At 38.3% G+C, this 16,466-nt stretch overlaps 4 protein-coding genes across 5 annotated transcripts; 2 read left to right on the plus strand and 2 right to left on the minus strand.

Annotated features, from left to right (window-relative positions):
* Positions 1–640: 640 nt before the first annotated feature.
* Positions 641–2,482, minus strand: LOC146471742 (heart- and neural crest derivatives-expressed protein 2-like). The gene is made up of 2 exons (XM_085120269.1): positions 1,979–2,482; positions 641–1,856 (listed from the first exon to the last, which is right to left on the minus strand). Exons 1-2 carry the CDS (start codon positions 2,345–2,347, stop codon positions 1,767–1,769), a joined length of 459 nt encoding a protein of 152 aa, XP_084976395.1. The 5' UTR covers positions 2,348–2,482; the 3' UTR covers positions 641–1,766.
* A 553-nt stretch (positions 2,483–3,035) lies between these two features.
* On the plus strand, positions 3,036–16,334 carry LOC146471743 (putative bifunctional dTTP/UTP pyrophosphatase/methyltransferase protein). 2 transcript variants are annotated; one of them, XM_085120267.1, is made up of 9 exons: positions 3,036–3,121; positions 4,861–5,006; positions 5,103–5,238; positions 11,412–11,449; positions 11,579–11,643; positions 13,231–13,295; positions 13,905–14,010; positions 14,818–14,831; positions 15,333–16,334. In XM_085120267.1, the coding sequence occupies exons 2-9, from the start codon at positions 4,917–4,919 to the stop codon at positions 15,461–15,463; spliced, it is 645 nt and encodes a 214-aa protein (XP_084976393.1). In that variant the 5' UTR covers positions 3,036–3,121; positions 4,861–4,916; the 3' UTR covers positions 15,464–16,334. The 2 variants fall into 2 exon arrangements, with proteins under 2 accessions (XP_084976393.1, XP_084976394.1); XM_085120268.1 differs by lacking the exon at positions 15,333–16,334 and having other exon boundaries at positions 14,418–15,165.
* LOC146471744 (uncharacterized) lies at positions 6,457–8,078 on the plus strand. The gene has a single exon (XM_085120826.1). It carries the CDS (start codon positions 6,597–6,599, stop codon positions 7,671–7,673), a length of 1,077 nt encoding a protein of 358 aa, XP_084976952.1. The 5' UTR covers positions 6,457–6,596; the 3' UTR covers positions 7,674–8,078.
* Positions 8,086–10,562, minus strand: LOC146471745 (uncharacterized). The gene is made up of 2 exons (XM_085120827.1): positions 10,180–10,562; positions 8,086–9,128 (listed from the first exon to the last, which is right to left on the minus strand). The coding sequence occupies exon 2, from the start codon at positions 8,973–8,975 to the stop codon at positions 8,358–8,360; it is 618 nt and encodes a 205-aa protein (XP_084976953.1). The 5' UTR covers positions 8,976–9,128; positions 10,180–10,562; the 3' UTR covers positions 8,086–8,357.
* Positions 16,335–16,466: the final 132 nt, after the last annotated feature.

Genomic DNA, 16,466 nt, shown 5'->3' on the forward strand with positions numbered 1-16,466 from the left:
CGACGGCTTGTTATACTGTGTCAAGTGCTTCGAAATTTTAAGCCTCTGTACTGATGGCGAATTGCTATATATAGCCGGTGTGGTATAAGCACCGTTAGCACTTCTGGAGCGCTGTTCACTATTCGTTGGTTTGTTCACATCTCGTTAGTTCCAAGTGATCGTTTTCCAAAAATTTTCAAACGTGGTTATCGCGCTCTATCTGTTCTATTTTTTGTTTTTTTTTTCAACTCTGCTTCGTCCACGGCTCTGCGCCATTTTTGTTTTGCGTCACCCCACCTGTGGCACTGTTTCGAGCAGTGCTTTCAGATCTAAGAGTCCGGCGATCACTAGAACCTTGCAGAACAGTTCAGTTTTCATTACTTTTCTGATTTTAGACAAAGGGACTAGTTGTGTGTTTTGTAATTTGGAAAACTCGCATACAGAAGGGAATGCAATGGTCACTTGACTTTCGACGGGAGTGGACTTAACCAGCGTATCCCGGCAGTACTCGAACGTCAATTCCGGTTCGTTTTCAACCACAAACCACAAAGTTCCTGCAAACTAAAAGGTGTTCTTTGACTACGTGAGAGACGTTCGTGAGAAAGTGAGCAACCTTTTATTTCTTCGCAGAAAAGTCATTAACGAAACTTTCACAGTCAGCAAATGAGACATCTATGTTTCTTTAACGGTTCCATAAAGTTATACCACTGGAAAAGACAAGATCAGATATTAAACTGGCTTGTAATGGCATTTTGTGCGAAGCCGATCCAGTTTGTGTTGTCATTTAACTGCGTTTAATATGAGGAAAAAAGTAAACCAGATTGCATTAATCCAATCAATTAATAATGTTACAAGACCCTGTTTGCAAGATTCACGTCCATCTGTCTTTCCTTGGTTATTGAATGAAATACAGCATTTAAACTCAATTTAGACTGAGCTGCATTGAACCAACGAATAAACAGAGAGAATGCTCATATGCTTCGAAATGAACATTTGTTTTCAATAAGCAAAACAAATCAGTGCAGACTAGCAAATACATAAAACATGTTATAGAACGATATAAAAGATTTCCAGTTTGCCCTTTCTTAAATAATATTTACAAGTTCCTTTGCGTCAGCACGCAGTTCATTTGCTCACTTGTTTTATATCTTCTACGTGCAAAAAATACGCAAGTTTCCTCCTAACATGTAGTTTTTCTTTTTGCAGCTCCGAAAAAATGTACCTTGCTTCTCAGTAGCTCAAATAAATATACGAGACGAACCGTGCTGAAGGTTAGATCAATGGCTTAAAATAACAAATATAACATCACCACTTTAACCGTTTAAAGCAGAGACTATTTACAGCTAAATCTTCAAAGTTAGGTGATTCTGTGTTGATCGACTTTTAAATGATAGCCCTCAGAGTTATTTTGTAAACAATCAAGAGAATAATAACTTCACTCACCAAGGTGTGATCAGTAGATGATTAAATATACAATGGGTGACTAACTGAGCGCCTGTAATGCTTTTCTCTTGCACTAAGCCATAAAATCTCTTGGACTTAATTGAAGAATAACATGTATTTCTAAAACGAAAGCAAATAGGGCTTTATTTTAGGGTCTTACAGAGAACTGTTCGTCGAGATAACCGGCTTGTCCGTCGGCTAGAAACGATCGCGCGTCTGCCCTTCTGAGATTTCGCAAGTCGCCAGCGAACTTGTTCCTCGCAATCTGTTCCATGGATACTCTTTCGCCAGCCACAAGAGCGTAATTTGTTGACAGAGGTTCACGGTTTTTCGATTTTACAAGATCAATTCCTTAACTCCATCGCCCAAACATATTGCGGCCAGCCAGTCCTCCCTCGCTTCCTCTGAGAAGCATCCTGGCTCGAAGCGGGAGGCTGTAAAGACAAAAGGTGACGCTATTAAAAAATTTAGTAACAAATTTGCGTGCGCTTTCCTTTCAACGCCAAAGCGTTGCGCAAGTTCTATTGCAGTCTGGCACTCAACACAGTCAACTTACAATGCTTTCTCTCTTTCTTTTCTCTCTGCCTTCGCTCTGAAAGGCCAAATCAGCCACAAAGTTGTGATGGCTCCGACCTGGTTTCCCGTCGTTGTTCTCCTCGAGAATTTCCATCAAAAACTTGATATAGCTTATTGCGAGCCTCAAAGTTTTGATTTTAGAAAGCTTCGTATCAGGTGGGACGTTTGGGATGTGATCGCGGAGCTCAGCAAACGCAGAATTCATGGTCACAGTTCGCTTCCTCTCCTTGCGATTTGCCGAGCCTCTGGGAACGTCCGTTGAATCAGCAGACGCATAATTAGTCGGTTCGTCTTCGCATGGTTCTGTTTTGAGAGATTTCAGCGTCTCTTCCTTACCCGACGTCTCCATTTCTGAACAGTATATGGTGCAGAAAATATTAGGCGCAGCGAAATCCGAAGGCTAAGAAAGGCTGCAAGCTCAGTCCGCAGGTAAAAGTTTGACACCTCAAAAAAAATAATAGGTTCACAGCCTTGCAAACGATACCCGACTGGGAGCTAAATTGGCAGACGGGGGCATTATCAACGCTTGCCTAACACTTATCATCCAATTACAGGGCTCTAAAAATGTGGAATTAATGATAAGATTGATATGTTTGACAAAAGTGATTATAGATCACACTTGAAAGTTTTGATGTGAACAAAAATCGCCCAAGTACATTTCTTTCGTTTTAACTGATCCGCAAGATGTTGAAAAAGTTAACCGATTCTGGCAAGTTTTATTTCCTGGCCTTATCACCGACTCCTATCCCCAAACAAATAAATGAACGTTAATTAATGTGTTTGCTTGTCTGTAAATTTCCCGGACCGCCCTCAATCATCGTTACCACAGAAAGCTTAGTCAACAAAAAAATTTTACTCTCTTTTTTCAACACACAACTTTACTTCCCGGCTTCGGAATCAACGAGTGCCTTTCACTTCGGGATGATTTTTAAACGTGAAATGGGAAAGCAGCGTTGAAACAACTCATGGGAATTGTCACATCACACCTCCATTTTAATGTCATTAAAATGACCTGTTATTATTTCATGTGCTTCCAGCTGTTCCATCACTTTACAAACACGGTCCACCTGGTTGTACGCCCCACGCGCAAAATATTTGTCAGGTAACTCTGCTACGGCACATGGTAAGTTCTTTCGAGAGTGAGGTAATTCTAAACAAAACGATCGAAGGTTCGAGCCAATTTATCTCACCTCTGACCCAGAACTGTCCTTTTGCGCAATTCCAATTGAATGGACAGTTCTTTGTCTTTGACACATGTCAATCACGAAGGCCCTCATTCCGGAAACAGTTATGACTTCCGGTGTAGGGATATTTATAAGTCAATTACAGTCAATGGCGCAAATCCAAAAACCTTAATACAGGTCTTACTTCTTAGACGATGTACTTATAATAAACGTCATTTATTCTGAAGGGCTACCGATCCCAAAACTAGAATAAAATCATAATTTGGTGTGAAAATATACAGCACCACATGAAAGTACTTCTATACATTATTACAAACAACTATTTCAATTAATTAGCGAGTTGTGCCTCGAGTTAATAAGCGACAGGACTGAAATATAGTATGGGTGGGGATACAGAATATTTTGTGATTCGGCTGTAAAAAACTCCACTGTTAATAATTATAGGATAGGTGAAAACACCATAAAAATTGCATCTCGTTTATTTTCTGCATGGGTGACCCCTAGCTTCAGTTCAAATTCATCCTTTTAAAAATAAATTACCCATATCGCCTTGCAGTCTTGTCGCGTGGCCTTTCCGTCAATGTTGATTGAAATTGTTCAGTACTCGTATTTATTCACATGAAAAGTTACCTCACAATTAAGACTGGCATACCTTACTCAGTTTTTGACTCTGGAAATGAAAAGGATAACGTGTAATTCAGAATTCAAAATATTTTGAAACTAACTCGTCAAAATGACGCTTGCAGGGTTGTAAATTGCTGATGAACTTTTTAATATGGCACTCTGACACTAAACTGTCTGAGCTGTTTCGACACACTTGCACTTTTTTTTTTCGTTTTCCGGCCCACAGATATAAGGCAATTTGATACGCCCTTCGACTCATTCCGAAACAGAATTTTCTTTCTTTTGAAATTTCTTAAAAAAAAAAAAAAAACCATAACCTGCATTAATTAATAACATTCGGATAATCTCCAGTAACAATGAGTGACAAAGAACTTATCAAGGGTTACGTAACTTTATTTGTTTTTGCAAGGAAATTCAATAGAAAAACTGGAATTATAAATTTTGTCACAATCACTTTACTAATAGATTTGTTTATTGTCGGAATTTTTGCTGTTGTTTTTGTTTTCTACATGTTTTTTTGTCCTTGATCTCGCCTTTTGCGTTCACAAACAGTATGAGTCCTGGAAGATTAAGTCAAGTTCAACACACTTCCTTTTATCAGCACTTACACGTCATATTTATCTATTATTTATCAAGTACTCTTTATGTGATTAGGAAACGCTGTCAGTTGTAAATGTAGACATAGATGACTAATGAAGTTGACCTCTATGCAGTAGATAGATCCCCAAATCCGGCTTCCATTAGCTTCCATTATTAGCTTCTATTAAAAGAAGAACACTTTATATGCAAACAAACTGACCTTCTAATCTACCACCGGAAGCAAATTGTCGCGATGCCGTGCATTTGTAAAATTTGCTGAAATTCCTTGGTTATAAATAGTGTCTCTCTCATTCATTCATTCATTCATTCATTCATTCATTCATTCATTCATTCATTCATTCATTCATTCATTCATTCATTCTTTCATTCATTCATTCATTCATTCATTCATTCATTCATTCATTCATTCATTCATTCCCTACAAAAATATTCCCTTGCCGCCATTTTGTCGTAGTAACCAAGCCTTGTACGATTTGATGAATAGCGCCTGGTGGATATTAGTAAATCGCCATGTTGGAACCACTTTTACAAGTTTTGTCGTCTCAACGAATTATTCTAGCAAGCAGCTCTCCTAGAAGATGTGAAATCCTTACAAAAATCGTAAGTTTGAAGATTGATACAAGAGTTAGGTATGTTTCTGTGGCAATTTTGCAGCGTTTTAGCATTCATATTCTTCGTGTCTTTGCAATTTTTCAGGGATTGAAGTTCGAGGTGATTCCATCCACGTTTGAAGAAACTTTGGACAAAAGCGCTTTTAAACACCCGTTTGATTATGTTTTGGAAAATTCCAAGCAAAAGGCCCTGGAGGTGGCTGGACGTGTAGATAAGGCAAGTGTTTGCCATTATGAACTAAAATCAGGGAGACAAGTTTCAGCATATACAGTCAACTCCCTCTAAGGCGGACACCCTCAGTACCAGATTTACTGATCGCCTTAGAGAGAGTTCATGTAAACTGATACCTGAACATCAAAACTGAAACCAGTGCTTTATTACTTTAATTACAGTGTACAATGTAGTCATGACGGGCCGGCTGTGCCTCTTTTATATGTTCCTTACGGAATCCAGCACAGTTCATACACACTTTGAACCCCCGGGGGGGGGGGGGGGGGGGGACTCCCATATGGAGCAGACAGGGATGCTCGTCAGAAAGGTGAACATTTGTGAATCAACCTTAACAAAACTCGTTCGTGTGGCTTGTTATTTGACAGTACGTGGAGTCGGGGTTCATAACCCCCATTCACTACGAAAAAGACTTTGTAATGCTGCACTGTTGTTGCGTTACAAGTCTGGCATCTTGTAGGTGCTGGGAAATCAAAGTGCATACTTTAGGTAAAGAAAACGAGAAGATTACAACTGCGATTGATCTAAACCAAGACGCGAAAAAGCGAAGGAAGAATACAAGTGACTCAACTGATTTTAGTAAAGGGCAGCGCAAATGAGTTGTTGTATCAATGATGCGTAAAGTGCCTTTAATGTTGTATTAAGACATATAATTTGTAAGGTCTGGTATATTTTATTAAAACAACTGTTATCAGATTGCGCTAATTTGTCGGAATTTTGGACCTGTTATAAAATTTCAAAAACATCCGGTGTCCGCTTTGAGAGGTTTTTTGAACCAACATGTTGGAAAAAAGTGTTCGCTGTCCGCCTTAGAGAGATGTTCGCCTTAGAGAGAGTTCAGTTACAGAGAAACAAGTGAAATTCGGCAGGGACTAAATTTACTGTCCGTCTTTAAGAGGTGTCCGCTTAGAGAGAGTTGACTGTATACGCGTAGATATCTACGCAAGCTTTAATAGTATTTTTTTATAATGAAAATTCGAACTTAAAACGGACAGCAAGTTTCAGCAAGCATGCCTACCTTCTCAAGATAATTTTAAAGTTGTCTTAGAAAGATTTCCACACAGCCTCATACATTAATAGAGACTTTACGCAACGACGACGGGGTGGCTTCACGACGGGTTTCGCGACAGGAAGTGACTAAGTCGACAAACTCAGTCCGTCGACTGTCGAGTTGCGTTACGCAACGATGGATTCTAGGACGGCGCTTGGTTTTGGCGCGAAATGCAAATCACTCATTTCGGCGGGAAAATGTCGAGTTTATCGGCGATGAGGCCCGCGTTGACTTGTCTTGTGTTTATATTTGATCGACTAATGATTTAACAACCTGTATTCCTGCTCTTGATATACGGTATGCCTTCTCTAAGAGAAGTTAGAGATATCTTGCTTTTTGCTCAGAGTGATAAGTTGATAAACGATGAAGAATTTTTGCTTTTGTACGATTTAAACAAGTCAAACAACCTTGATCTACCGTATTGGAGCTACGACCAGTTTGACCTTGATCTGCTAACGGACGATAAATGCAAGTCGGAATTCAGATTCCTCAATAACGACGTTTACCGTCTTGCTGAAGTGATGCATGTTCCAGATGAAATAAGATGCTATAATCTTGTTGTTGTGGACGGAATTGAAGCTCTGTGTATTTTTCTTAAACGATTTGCATACCCATGTAGATATTCGGATATGCTGCCAAGATTTGCAAGACCCGTGCCACAAATTTGCATGATATCGAACCAAATGATGAACTTCATTTATCAAACACAAAACCACCGTTTACGAAGTTTTAACCAGCCATGGCTTTCTCAGGCCAATCTTCAGAATTATGCCGATGTAATTCATGCTAAAGGAGCTCCGCTTCAAAACTGTTGGGGTTTTATCGATGGAACGGTTAGGCCAGTTTCTAGGCCTGGGAAAAACCAAAGAGTTCTGTACAACGGACACAAGAGGGTCCATGCCATAAAATTTCAGTCCGTTGCCGCCCCAAATGGATTGATAGCTAACCTGTATGGTCCAGTTGAAGGGAGACGACATGACAGTGGTATGTTAGTAGAGTCTGCTTTACTTGGCGATTTGCAACGCCACTCATTTTCCCCTGTTGGTCAACCCTTATGTGTATATGGGGATCCGGCTTACCCCTTAAATATACACCTTCAAGGACCATTCAAAGGTGCCAGGATTACCCCTCTACAGAATGAATACAACAGTGCAATGAGCAGTGTTAGAACATCAGTAGAGTGGGTTTTCGGAGACATTATAAATTACTTCGCTTTTATGAATTTCAAGAAGAACTTGAAAATTCGTTTAAGTGCAGTTGGCAAAATGTACATGGTGTGTTCCCTGCTGACGAATGCCCGCACATGTCTTTACCAGTCCGTAACATCGTCGTATTTTGGCTTGGATCCACCTACGTTGGAAGCATATTTCCAGTGAAATCGAGTATTGGATAAAAACTTTGAACTGTGTTTAACAGTTGTTGCGTTTAGTTAGTCCTATTGCTGCTTACAATTGTAAAATTAATTGGCCATTTCTTTAAACCCTTACTCATTTCAGGCCAAAATAGATGAATTTCCCTACGAAATTCATACCATGTTTCAGGCTAGCTAGCTAGCAAAAAACAAATTCTGACCGTATGTCTACCTTCAGACCTTGAACACGTTGTAATCAACTTCATCTCATTTTAGCCATAGGTATGTCCCCCAAATTAGTTTAGCCTGAGTAACCGCTCCGTTAGAGAAGGGAGATTCGCGTGTGGAGCGGTTCACTCTGGCTTAACTAATTTGGGGGACATACCTTTACAGCTTATAAAGGGGAGTACCTCAGGGGATGCTGTTGTAATAACCAAGGCAATATCCTTCATGTCAGCATCAGACATTTATTGCTAAAAATGTTATAATAAAGAGAGGAAACAACTATTAAAGAAACATTGAACTTTTGCTTTTGTGTTACAAATGACGTTGATAAAAGGAAAGGGTGTCCACCAACTTTCAACTAAGTATAATTGCAAAACTTTTCTCAAATTTATAAAACCTATAGAGAAACAACTGCCTTGCTCTAACACAACATTTTACTGACGAAAACATTGTCAGTCAGTAAAAAACCAGTTAAATCAATTTTCTAACTGTTTTTCATGTTTTGCATCATCTGCATCATCATCATCATAAACTGGTTGTTTTGTTGTTGCTGCTGTTGTTGCAGCTCCGTTTGCAGTTGCCTCTGCATGGACTGCTGCATACTGCTGAAAGCCTCTATCATGCCGGCCTGTTGTTGCCTCATGTTTCTTTGCTCATTTAGTTGTTCTTCTTGCATTTGTTTCTGCATTTCCAACTCCTTCTTCTTTACTACCAACTCTTGATCTGATTTATCTTTGAGATATGCAAGCGTATCTGTACCTGAACGCCGGTTTTTTTTAAACTTCGCTCCTTCTGTTTCCTCTTCTTCGCCATTTGAAGCCTTTCTCTTTTTGGTTTCTGCGAAAGTTTCTAGAGATTCCTGGCGCATCTCTTCGGCTGTTTTCCTGTCTTTCTCAACCTTTTCCTTTTTATCCGAGTCTTCAGTGGTGTGCTTCTTCTCAAACTCCTTTTCTTTCTCGATGATCTCCTCCAATGCTGCTTCAACTGGGGTCAGCTCGGGAGGCGCTATACCGGAACCATTTTCCTCCTCTCTCATCTTTTGAAGGAAGTGGGACTTAAGCATCTTGTAACGCTCTCGAACAGCTCTCTGGTCAACGTTCATGTTAAGAGACTTGATCTGTTTAAGTCATCAGCAACTTGCGACCATGCGTTTCCACTCTCTTTTGTCCTTGGTCGAAATCTAAACGGTTCCATTAGAATGATTTGCTTACAGAGGGCTTCGTCCTTTTCGGGCGTCCAAGTCATAGGCGATGCCCTGAATGAAAAGTAAAACAGTGAATTGGAAGGTATTTAGTTTTTATAAACCTCAGCATTGGAGAGCGTTGTCCATATACTCTTATACTGGCTAAAATCACGGTTATGAGCCCTGGGAGGGAGAGGAGGTGGGGTGCTCTCACTATAATTTTTAATCACCATATATACAAGCAATTTTCTTCTTCACACCTATTCAGCAAATCCCCTAAGGGAGTGTTCATCATTTATGGGGGTCGGGGGCTGGCAAATGGGAGGGGGGGAAGTGAAGTTTACTCTCACTAGGTGAAAGATCATCTTCTTGGGGGGGAGGGGGGGGTTCAGAAACGTTTTTACTTTCATGATGGGGGAGGCGAAAAACGTTTTCCTTCATCGTTGAGGGGGGTCCAAAAAGTTTTCAATGTTACGCTTTCCCATTTGCCAGCCCCCCTCCCCGTAAATAATGAACACTCCCTACTATGCGCACTGTTAAGACCAACTTGTTCTTGCTTTATGCTCAAAAATTACGTTTCTCACAAATTACGTTTCACCACCTGATTACACATACTGAATAAGCCGGGATGCAATCAAACTATAGGGCCGTTTATAAGAGAGAAAATAGTCCGTGGATAAATAAGCCACATATTATTTTAGCCGCGAACCTGCTCGTATAAACAGGCTTTATGTGTGTTTGGCACAAAACACACTGGATGTATATGTAAATCAAATAATCTGAATAATCTACTGAAAAAAAAACACAATGCTGGTGTAAAACGCAATGGTTATCAGTACATTTACAGTTACACTAGTTGTGACAAGATGAAATATCTTCTTCGTTGAATTTGTGGCTGCTACCAGCTGTACCTCTGGTTCAGCTGCTGCTGCTGCACTATTAATCTATGGAGATAATTTAAATCGCAAGGTTGATCAAGTTTAGCTACCAAACAATTGCAAGAAAGCATTAAACGTGTAGCCTTATAAAACAAACACCGAATATACAACAGCTTTCACCTTCACTAAGCTTAATTATAGGAAAAAATACGAACATTTCATGGGTTTAAAATCGTTTAACTTACGTTTGAAGACCTTCGGAGAATCTTCGAAGAGTCCGCCCGCGTGCTTTCTGAGTAGTGTAAACAAAATGAAGAAAAATATAGCTCAACCCGGTCAAAATAGGCTGCAAATCCATCAGCTTAAAAAAAGATGAAAAGAAATGTTGATGGAGCGCTAAATTAATCGAAAATAACATACTTCGACCTATATACTCACCTTTTAAAACACCAGTTGATCAACGTTCACTAGTCGACGTGAAAACAGGCGAACTGAAGTCGTGGACGACGGCCTTCACGCATGAAGGCGTTCACGATTACGCATGCGCATGACCTAATTTTGGCGCGAACACCGTGGTGACAATCTCCCGTCGTCGTTGCGTAAAGTGCCTAATATTATTATACACACATCACTGCCATACATGTACTAACCCTCTAAAGACAAAGAACGAGCATGAATAGAGATCGAGTCGCAATAAACGTATACGCAATGTATGGGTGCCAGGCGGTGCGGAAATCTTGCCAATAATAATTGGTGGATTTTCTAAGGGACTGAGTAGTAGTTTGAGGAGCAAAGCGTAGTGAAGATGTTCTAGGATGAATATGGATGCAGAAGTCTGTCCTAAGTAGTAGCCTGAACATTGCCAGAACTTTCAAGGTCTTGTGCTAGATTAAGATGCTCAAACTCCCGTTGCATCCACCTAATAGCTAGATTAAGTATAGACCATTTTAAGATTTTTAAAATTTTAATTTTTTTTACTAATATCTTTTAATTTTTAGTTGATTTTCTTTGTTTATCACATGATTTTATTGTAAATTTAGACGCAGGGCTCCATAATAAATGCTTCTTGTTCCTCTCTTTATACTAGAGATACATAACCAGACATATAACAACTAACAGACTCATTATCTGTCTGGACAGATTATGCATCCTTTAGTATGAAAACAGCCAATGCTGCACTAATTAGTCATTTTGCATGATGTTAGCGAGAGAGCTTGTTGTGCTTAATTACTTGGCATGACAGTTGATTCAGACATTGTACTAAATTATTCTGAACTTAATTCATGCACTGAGTGTGACGATGGTGTGCACAACATTAGGACCAGGTATAAGTTAGTGACGAAAACTTTTCACCTGTTGTACTTTAAACAGAATAATAATTATTGTGTTGAGCCTTTAAATCAAGACCAAAATTTAGAGCAAACGTCAAAGTACAGTGTAATGGTCATGACAGTTAAATGTTTCTCACTTCAGGGAGAAAAAGAAAACTTGATTATAGGAGCAGACACAGTGGTTGTAAGTATTAAGCTTATTGATGGTTAAAATTTTTTACCCATAAAAAAAACTGAATGTGTTGCTTTATGTACTAGTTGAAAATTTCATGGACCATTAAAAGGTAAAAGAGATGTATGTTTCCTTTGCCAGGTTTTGGATGAAAAGATTCTGGAAAAACCCAAAGATAAAGATAATGCATTTGAAATGTTAAAAAGGTGACTAACCCCATGTAATCAGAATTTATTGAGATTGAAAACCAAGGCCCCATCCACGCATATCTGTTTTTGTATGAAAATGCAAAAGTTTTTAATTACCATTTTTAAAAATTCTTCTGTCCACATGTAGCCTGTTTGAATCATTTTTGCCCATCCAGATGTATCTGTTTTCATTTGAAAAATACAAAATATTAGTTTTTTTTGTTTATGCCAGCAATCCACACATTTCCGATGAAAACAGTCCCCAAAAATGGAACTTTTCAAAAATGGTGGCCATTGAATTGGAACTTGTGACATCATTGTTTAGAAAAGTTATGTTTTCAGGTGTCCACCTAAGAACATGAAAACAGCATTTATAAAAATTTCCGCTCTGGGGAGTGTGTTTGAAAAGTACCTTATTCGTACTAATTTTCGCGAGGCTTTAATTTCGCGATTTTCGCGATTTTTCACAAATTGCGAAATTAAAGACGCGCTAAAATTAGGATACGCGAAAATTAAACACGCGAAATTTAATACACTTCTATAATTGCTTTAATCAATGATTAACTGCGTTTTTAGCTACATGGTAATTGTCATCAGTCTATTTATCTTCTACTTTAGCACTTTCTTCATCCGAATCACTCATTTCTTCTTCTTGTACATGTAGTTCTTTCAAAACATCTTGAATCATGCAGTCATCGAACTGTGTGGCATAGGTATTTAAAATCATATTTTTACAATTGACTTTTATTTTAAAGTACAATATTGCAGTAGCATTTGATTGATTTGCAGTATTTGCTTGATTTGTCTGATTATCAACGCTATTTCTATTACGTAATTGCAAATCATGATGGTAAATCAATCGTTATTTAAGTGATCATTCAATAAAAAACGGTTTTCTAAGTCTGTCTTTTGTCAATTTTCGCGAAATTAAATGCCCTAAATTTATCATTTTTTGCAAAATCGCGAAAATTAATGCTCGCGAAATATTCGTGTTCCAAATTCGCGAAATTAAGTGCCCGCGAAAATTAGTACGAATAAGGTAGTATTTTTGGTGACCATTTTCACTGGATATGTGTGAACAGAAGACCATGCCAATCCGTAAAGAAAAAAGGTGGATATTTTTCAAAGAAAAATGGGTATTTGTGGACAGGGCCAAACTGTCTACTGAAGTGGAGTTTTTTGTTCTTTATGGTTTCATCATGGATTCTTTTTGCAATGGCCATGACATGCTGTGAACTTTGTTATATTTCAACATTTTAATTATTTGAAAATTAGTTCTCAAACTCATTAACAATTCATCAAGAGAAAACAAAGAAAATCACTACCGTGACCATGGTTTGGATATGTGATCCTAATTACCATAAAATTTTGCCAACTGTAGTCTTGAATTTCTCCAAAGTGTTTTCATCTGATATCCAAACACCTCAAAGTTGTTTAAAAAAAACTCGGCTGCGCTTCGTTTTTTCAACCAACTCCTCAGTGTTTGGATATCTGATGAAACACTCTTCCTTGTGTTTGATATATTACTTCTACCTCATGTTTACTCCAAGCTAATTATGTGTAATTTTTGGGCCCCCAAAATATTAAAATAATCTAATTTTACAGCTTGAGTGGCAAGGATCATAAAGTGTTTAGTGGTGTGACTCTTGTGCAGGGTGACTTCACTAAAGGTTAGTAATGACAGTTTTTACAAAATTAATAACTTATTATAAGTGGACACTTCTGGTTGGACACATGAAATGTTTTCACACATAAGAATTTTATAATAATTATAATAATAATCTGAGGACTTCTCAGATAATCTCAAAAAATCTCAGTCTCAGATAATCCCCCCATCTCACTCCCCTCCCCCCCCCCCCTGCCCCCACCTCCCCTGGCTTCCTGGGCATTAGCATTTTTGATAAATAAACTGGCAAATGTCCCAAGGCAGAGACAAACAACATGGTCAAATGCCCCATTAAAAGACATTGATTGATTCCTCCACTACTGGGAAAATCTCCATTCTAATGAAAGCTTATTCATGTCAAACTAAGGCTCAGATAAGTCCTTTTAAGCAATACTGTAGCAGTGACTGTTCCTTCTGTGGATCTGCCATTTCATTTATGTCCTTCTCAGATAGAGTCAATCAAGAAGTTATTGTTTTTATTGATAAACTTATTGAAACACGGTGATAGGATTGTGAGCTGAGGTGAAAATCACAAGGCTGTCAGTAAGGTTTATCAGGGGTTATTTTAATATTAATTAATTTTTTACGTTGTAAAGTTTTGTTTGTTTTGTAGCTATAAAGGATTCCAACATCACTCAGTTTTATGAGGAAACTTTGGTTTCATTTGGAGAATTAACAGATGATGTCATTCATGGTTACATTAAGACTGGAGAACCAATGTGAGTTTATACAGTGTAGGTGCTTCATGTATTGAAATAATTTGTCTGAGGATACAGTTCACTATCAACCTCATATAAACATACATACTGTTCATCTACCAGATACCATGACAACATTGGTGGATGTCTTGTTGATCCTCATAAACTGCAAGTTGCTCAATCTATCTTCACTAAAATGAAGAAATTGATGCGACTCCCTCCCCAAAAAAATTCACTTAAGAAAACTCTCAAAAATTTTGAACATACTTTACAGCTGTTCAGTAAATATGACTAGCTCATTATTATAACCACTAGTTTTAGAAAATGTTAGGGGGTCAGGCATGCTTTCCATCTGAATTAATTTCAAAACATATTGTGTCACAATTTTGGAAAGTTAGAATGTCCATGTCGGAATTTTGTTTTTTCAGCTCAGTTGGTAGAGCACTGCACTGGCAATACAGACGTCATGGGTTTGAATCCTGTTCAAGCCTGAATTGTTTCCAGACTTTGTTTTCGCAGCTGTTTAAGTTGTGTACATAACTTTGCTGGTCTCTCATTTATTTATAATTAACTGAAACAGTTGTGACACAACCAAACAACAACTACATACTATTTAAACTGCATTCAACACAGGGACTAGTCTTATTTGTGAATGTTGCCAGTCACACTTGTAAATCAGAAGCCTACATTGTACTTCCATTCTTTTCCATTTATGTTAGGGCCTAATGTAAGTTACTTTTATTTAGTTCACTTTGAAAACCATTGTCATTTGTACTGGAAACTTTTGTAAATTTTTAAAATATCTAAATTTGTAAATTTTTCTTTAAGGGACAAGGCAGGATCATATCCTAATATAATATCATAGGTAATGTATTTTGTAACCAAAGAAAATAATACTCTTTTGTGTGCACACTGCAAAAGTTAGTCTAAACAACAGACTTTCTTTTGTGGAATGAAATTTAAACAAAAACAAATACATGCTAGACAATTTGCAGAATGCTTTCTGACATCTTGAAGGTTATAAATCTCATGTGTTAGAGTCAACCTTCTTTTGAATTCATATTACCAAAATGGAAAACGTTGAACATCTGGGAAGATGTTTTTAGGTCCATAACTTGGTTGTTATTATTTTTATGAAACATCACCAAACTTGGTCAAATAAATAATCTTAACATGGTTGTTTATGCAATGGTATTAATTTATCAATTTGATAAAATTTGCAACTTGAAAATGCAAATAGATTGTAGATATTATCCAGGGACTTATTAGAAACTGTGAAGTTTACCCATAGTTTAAGAGGTATCAGCTTTCATCATTTTGTCTTAATTCCTTAACTCGATCTACATATGGCATTCAAGGTATTGGTGGAACACTGGTCAGATCCATACATGGTGACTACTTCAATGTCATGGGCTTCCCACTTCATCATTTCTGCCTTCAAATTAGAAAATTGTTCTCTGAAGAAAATAGCTAGCACAGGTGGTGCTGTTTAAATTAAAACGTATACCAATCATCCTTGTGTTGTTTTCTATCAGTAATGGGTCATGCTTGAGGCAAATAGAAAGATTGTCATTGTTAAATTACTTTTTTAGTATTCCAAGGAATTAATCATGTCAGGTTAACTCTTTTTGTTGCTGGTTTGGTTATCCTGTGCATCAGCTGCTATGGGAACCTGTTTGTAACTGGGTTATTCTCTGCAGAATTGTTTTGCTTTGCCTGTGCAGCGGTTAGGCTGTGTATAAACTGTTTGGTCGATCTGTGCAAGTGTCTTGCAACCATCTTGGTGGCATTCAGTCTCGTACCCAGACTCATCTCTTTGGCTAGTGGTTGGTTGCCTGGAGAGACTCGGGTACTGGAATTTTTCCACCGCAAATGAAAGTGAAAGGCAGAGCTGTAAACAGGGCAGCCAATAAAAAAAATTATTTTTTTTTGATTTCCCCAGAGTCTCTCTAGGCGAAGAGCTGCTGGCTAAAAAGCCTGAGGACTTTGGGTACAAGATTGAGCAGTGTCAGTGGTTTATGGTTGTCCACTGTTTGGTCTGCCTGTGCAGCAACTCTGAAAACCACAGCATTTAGTTAAATAAAATCAAATGATTCAGCAATTTTCTCAACATCCCTTTTTTGTGGAGGCACGGTGGTGTAGTGGTTAGTGCGTCGGACTTTCGATCAGACGGTCAGAGGATCTGAGGGTCGTTGGTTCGAGGCCTCATTGCTGTGTTGTTTCCTTAGACAAGAAACTTTGCTCCACATTGTCTCTCTTCACCCAGGTGTATAAATAACAGGTGACATACTGCTGGGGGTAACCCTGCGATGGACAAGCATCTCATCCAGGGGGGAGTAGCAATACTCCTAGTTGCTTTATGCTACAGAAACTGCGCTAAGCTCCTGCCGTGTGGGCCACTTAGGCTCTTGTGCCACTTTACCTACCTCTTGGAAATAATAATTATTCCTGAAAGGGATTGTGGATTACCCTCACAC

This window comes from Pavona decussata, unplaced genomic scaffold, assembly GCF_977016875.1.
Source record: "Pavona decussata unplaced genomic scaffold, jaPavDecu1.1 SCAFFOLD_102, whole genome shotgun sequence".
In the NCBI taxonomy this organism is placed as follows: domain Eukaryota; kingdom Metazoa; phylum Cnidaria; class Anthozoa; order Scleractinia; family Agariciidae; genus Pavona; species Pavona decussata.

What these genes read in the sequence shown, in the direction of transcription:
- LOC146471742 (XM_085120269.1), bottom strand. Translation starts at nt 2,347, where the DNA reads ATGGAGACGTCGGGTAAGGAAGAGACGCTGAAATCTCTCAAAACAGAA. An exon ending in AAAGAAAGAGAGAAAGCATT is followed by an intron (nt 1,857 to 1,978) that starts GTAAGTTGACTG and finishes TTGTCTTTACAG; the next exon opens with CCTCCCGCTTCGAGCCAGGA.
- LOC146471745 (XM_085120827.1), bottom strand. Translation starts at nt 8,975, where the DNA reads ATGAACGTTGACCAGAGAGCTGTTCGAGAGCGTTACAAGATGCTTAAG.
- LOC146471743 (XM_085120267.1), top strand. Translation starts at nt 4,917, where the DNA reads ATGTTGGAACCACTTTTACAAGTTTTGTCGTCTCAACGAATTATTCTA. An exon ending in TGGACGTGTAGATAAGGCAA is followed by an intron (nt 5,239 to 11,411) that starts GTGTTTGCCATT and finishes CACTTCAGGGAG; the next exon opens with AAAAAGAAAACTTGATTATA. An exon ending in TAGGAGCAGACACAGTGGTT is followed by an intron (nt 11,450 to 11,578) that starts GTAAGTATTAAG and finishes TTCCTTTGCCAG; the next exon opens with GTTTTGGATGAAAAGATTCT.
- LOC146471744 (XM_085120826.1), top strand. Translation starts at nt 6,597, where the DNA reads ATGCCTTCTCTAAGAGAAGTTAGAGATATCTTGCTTTTTGCTCAGAGT.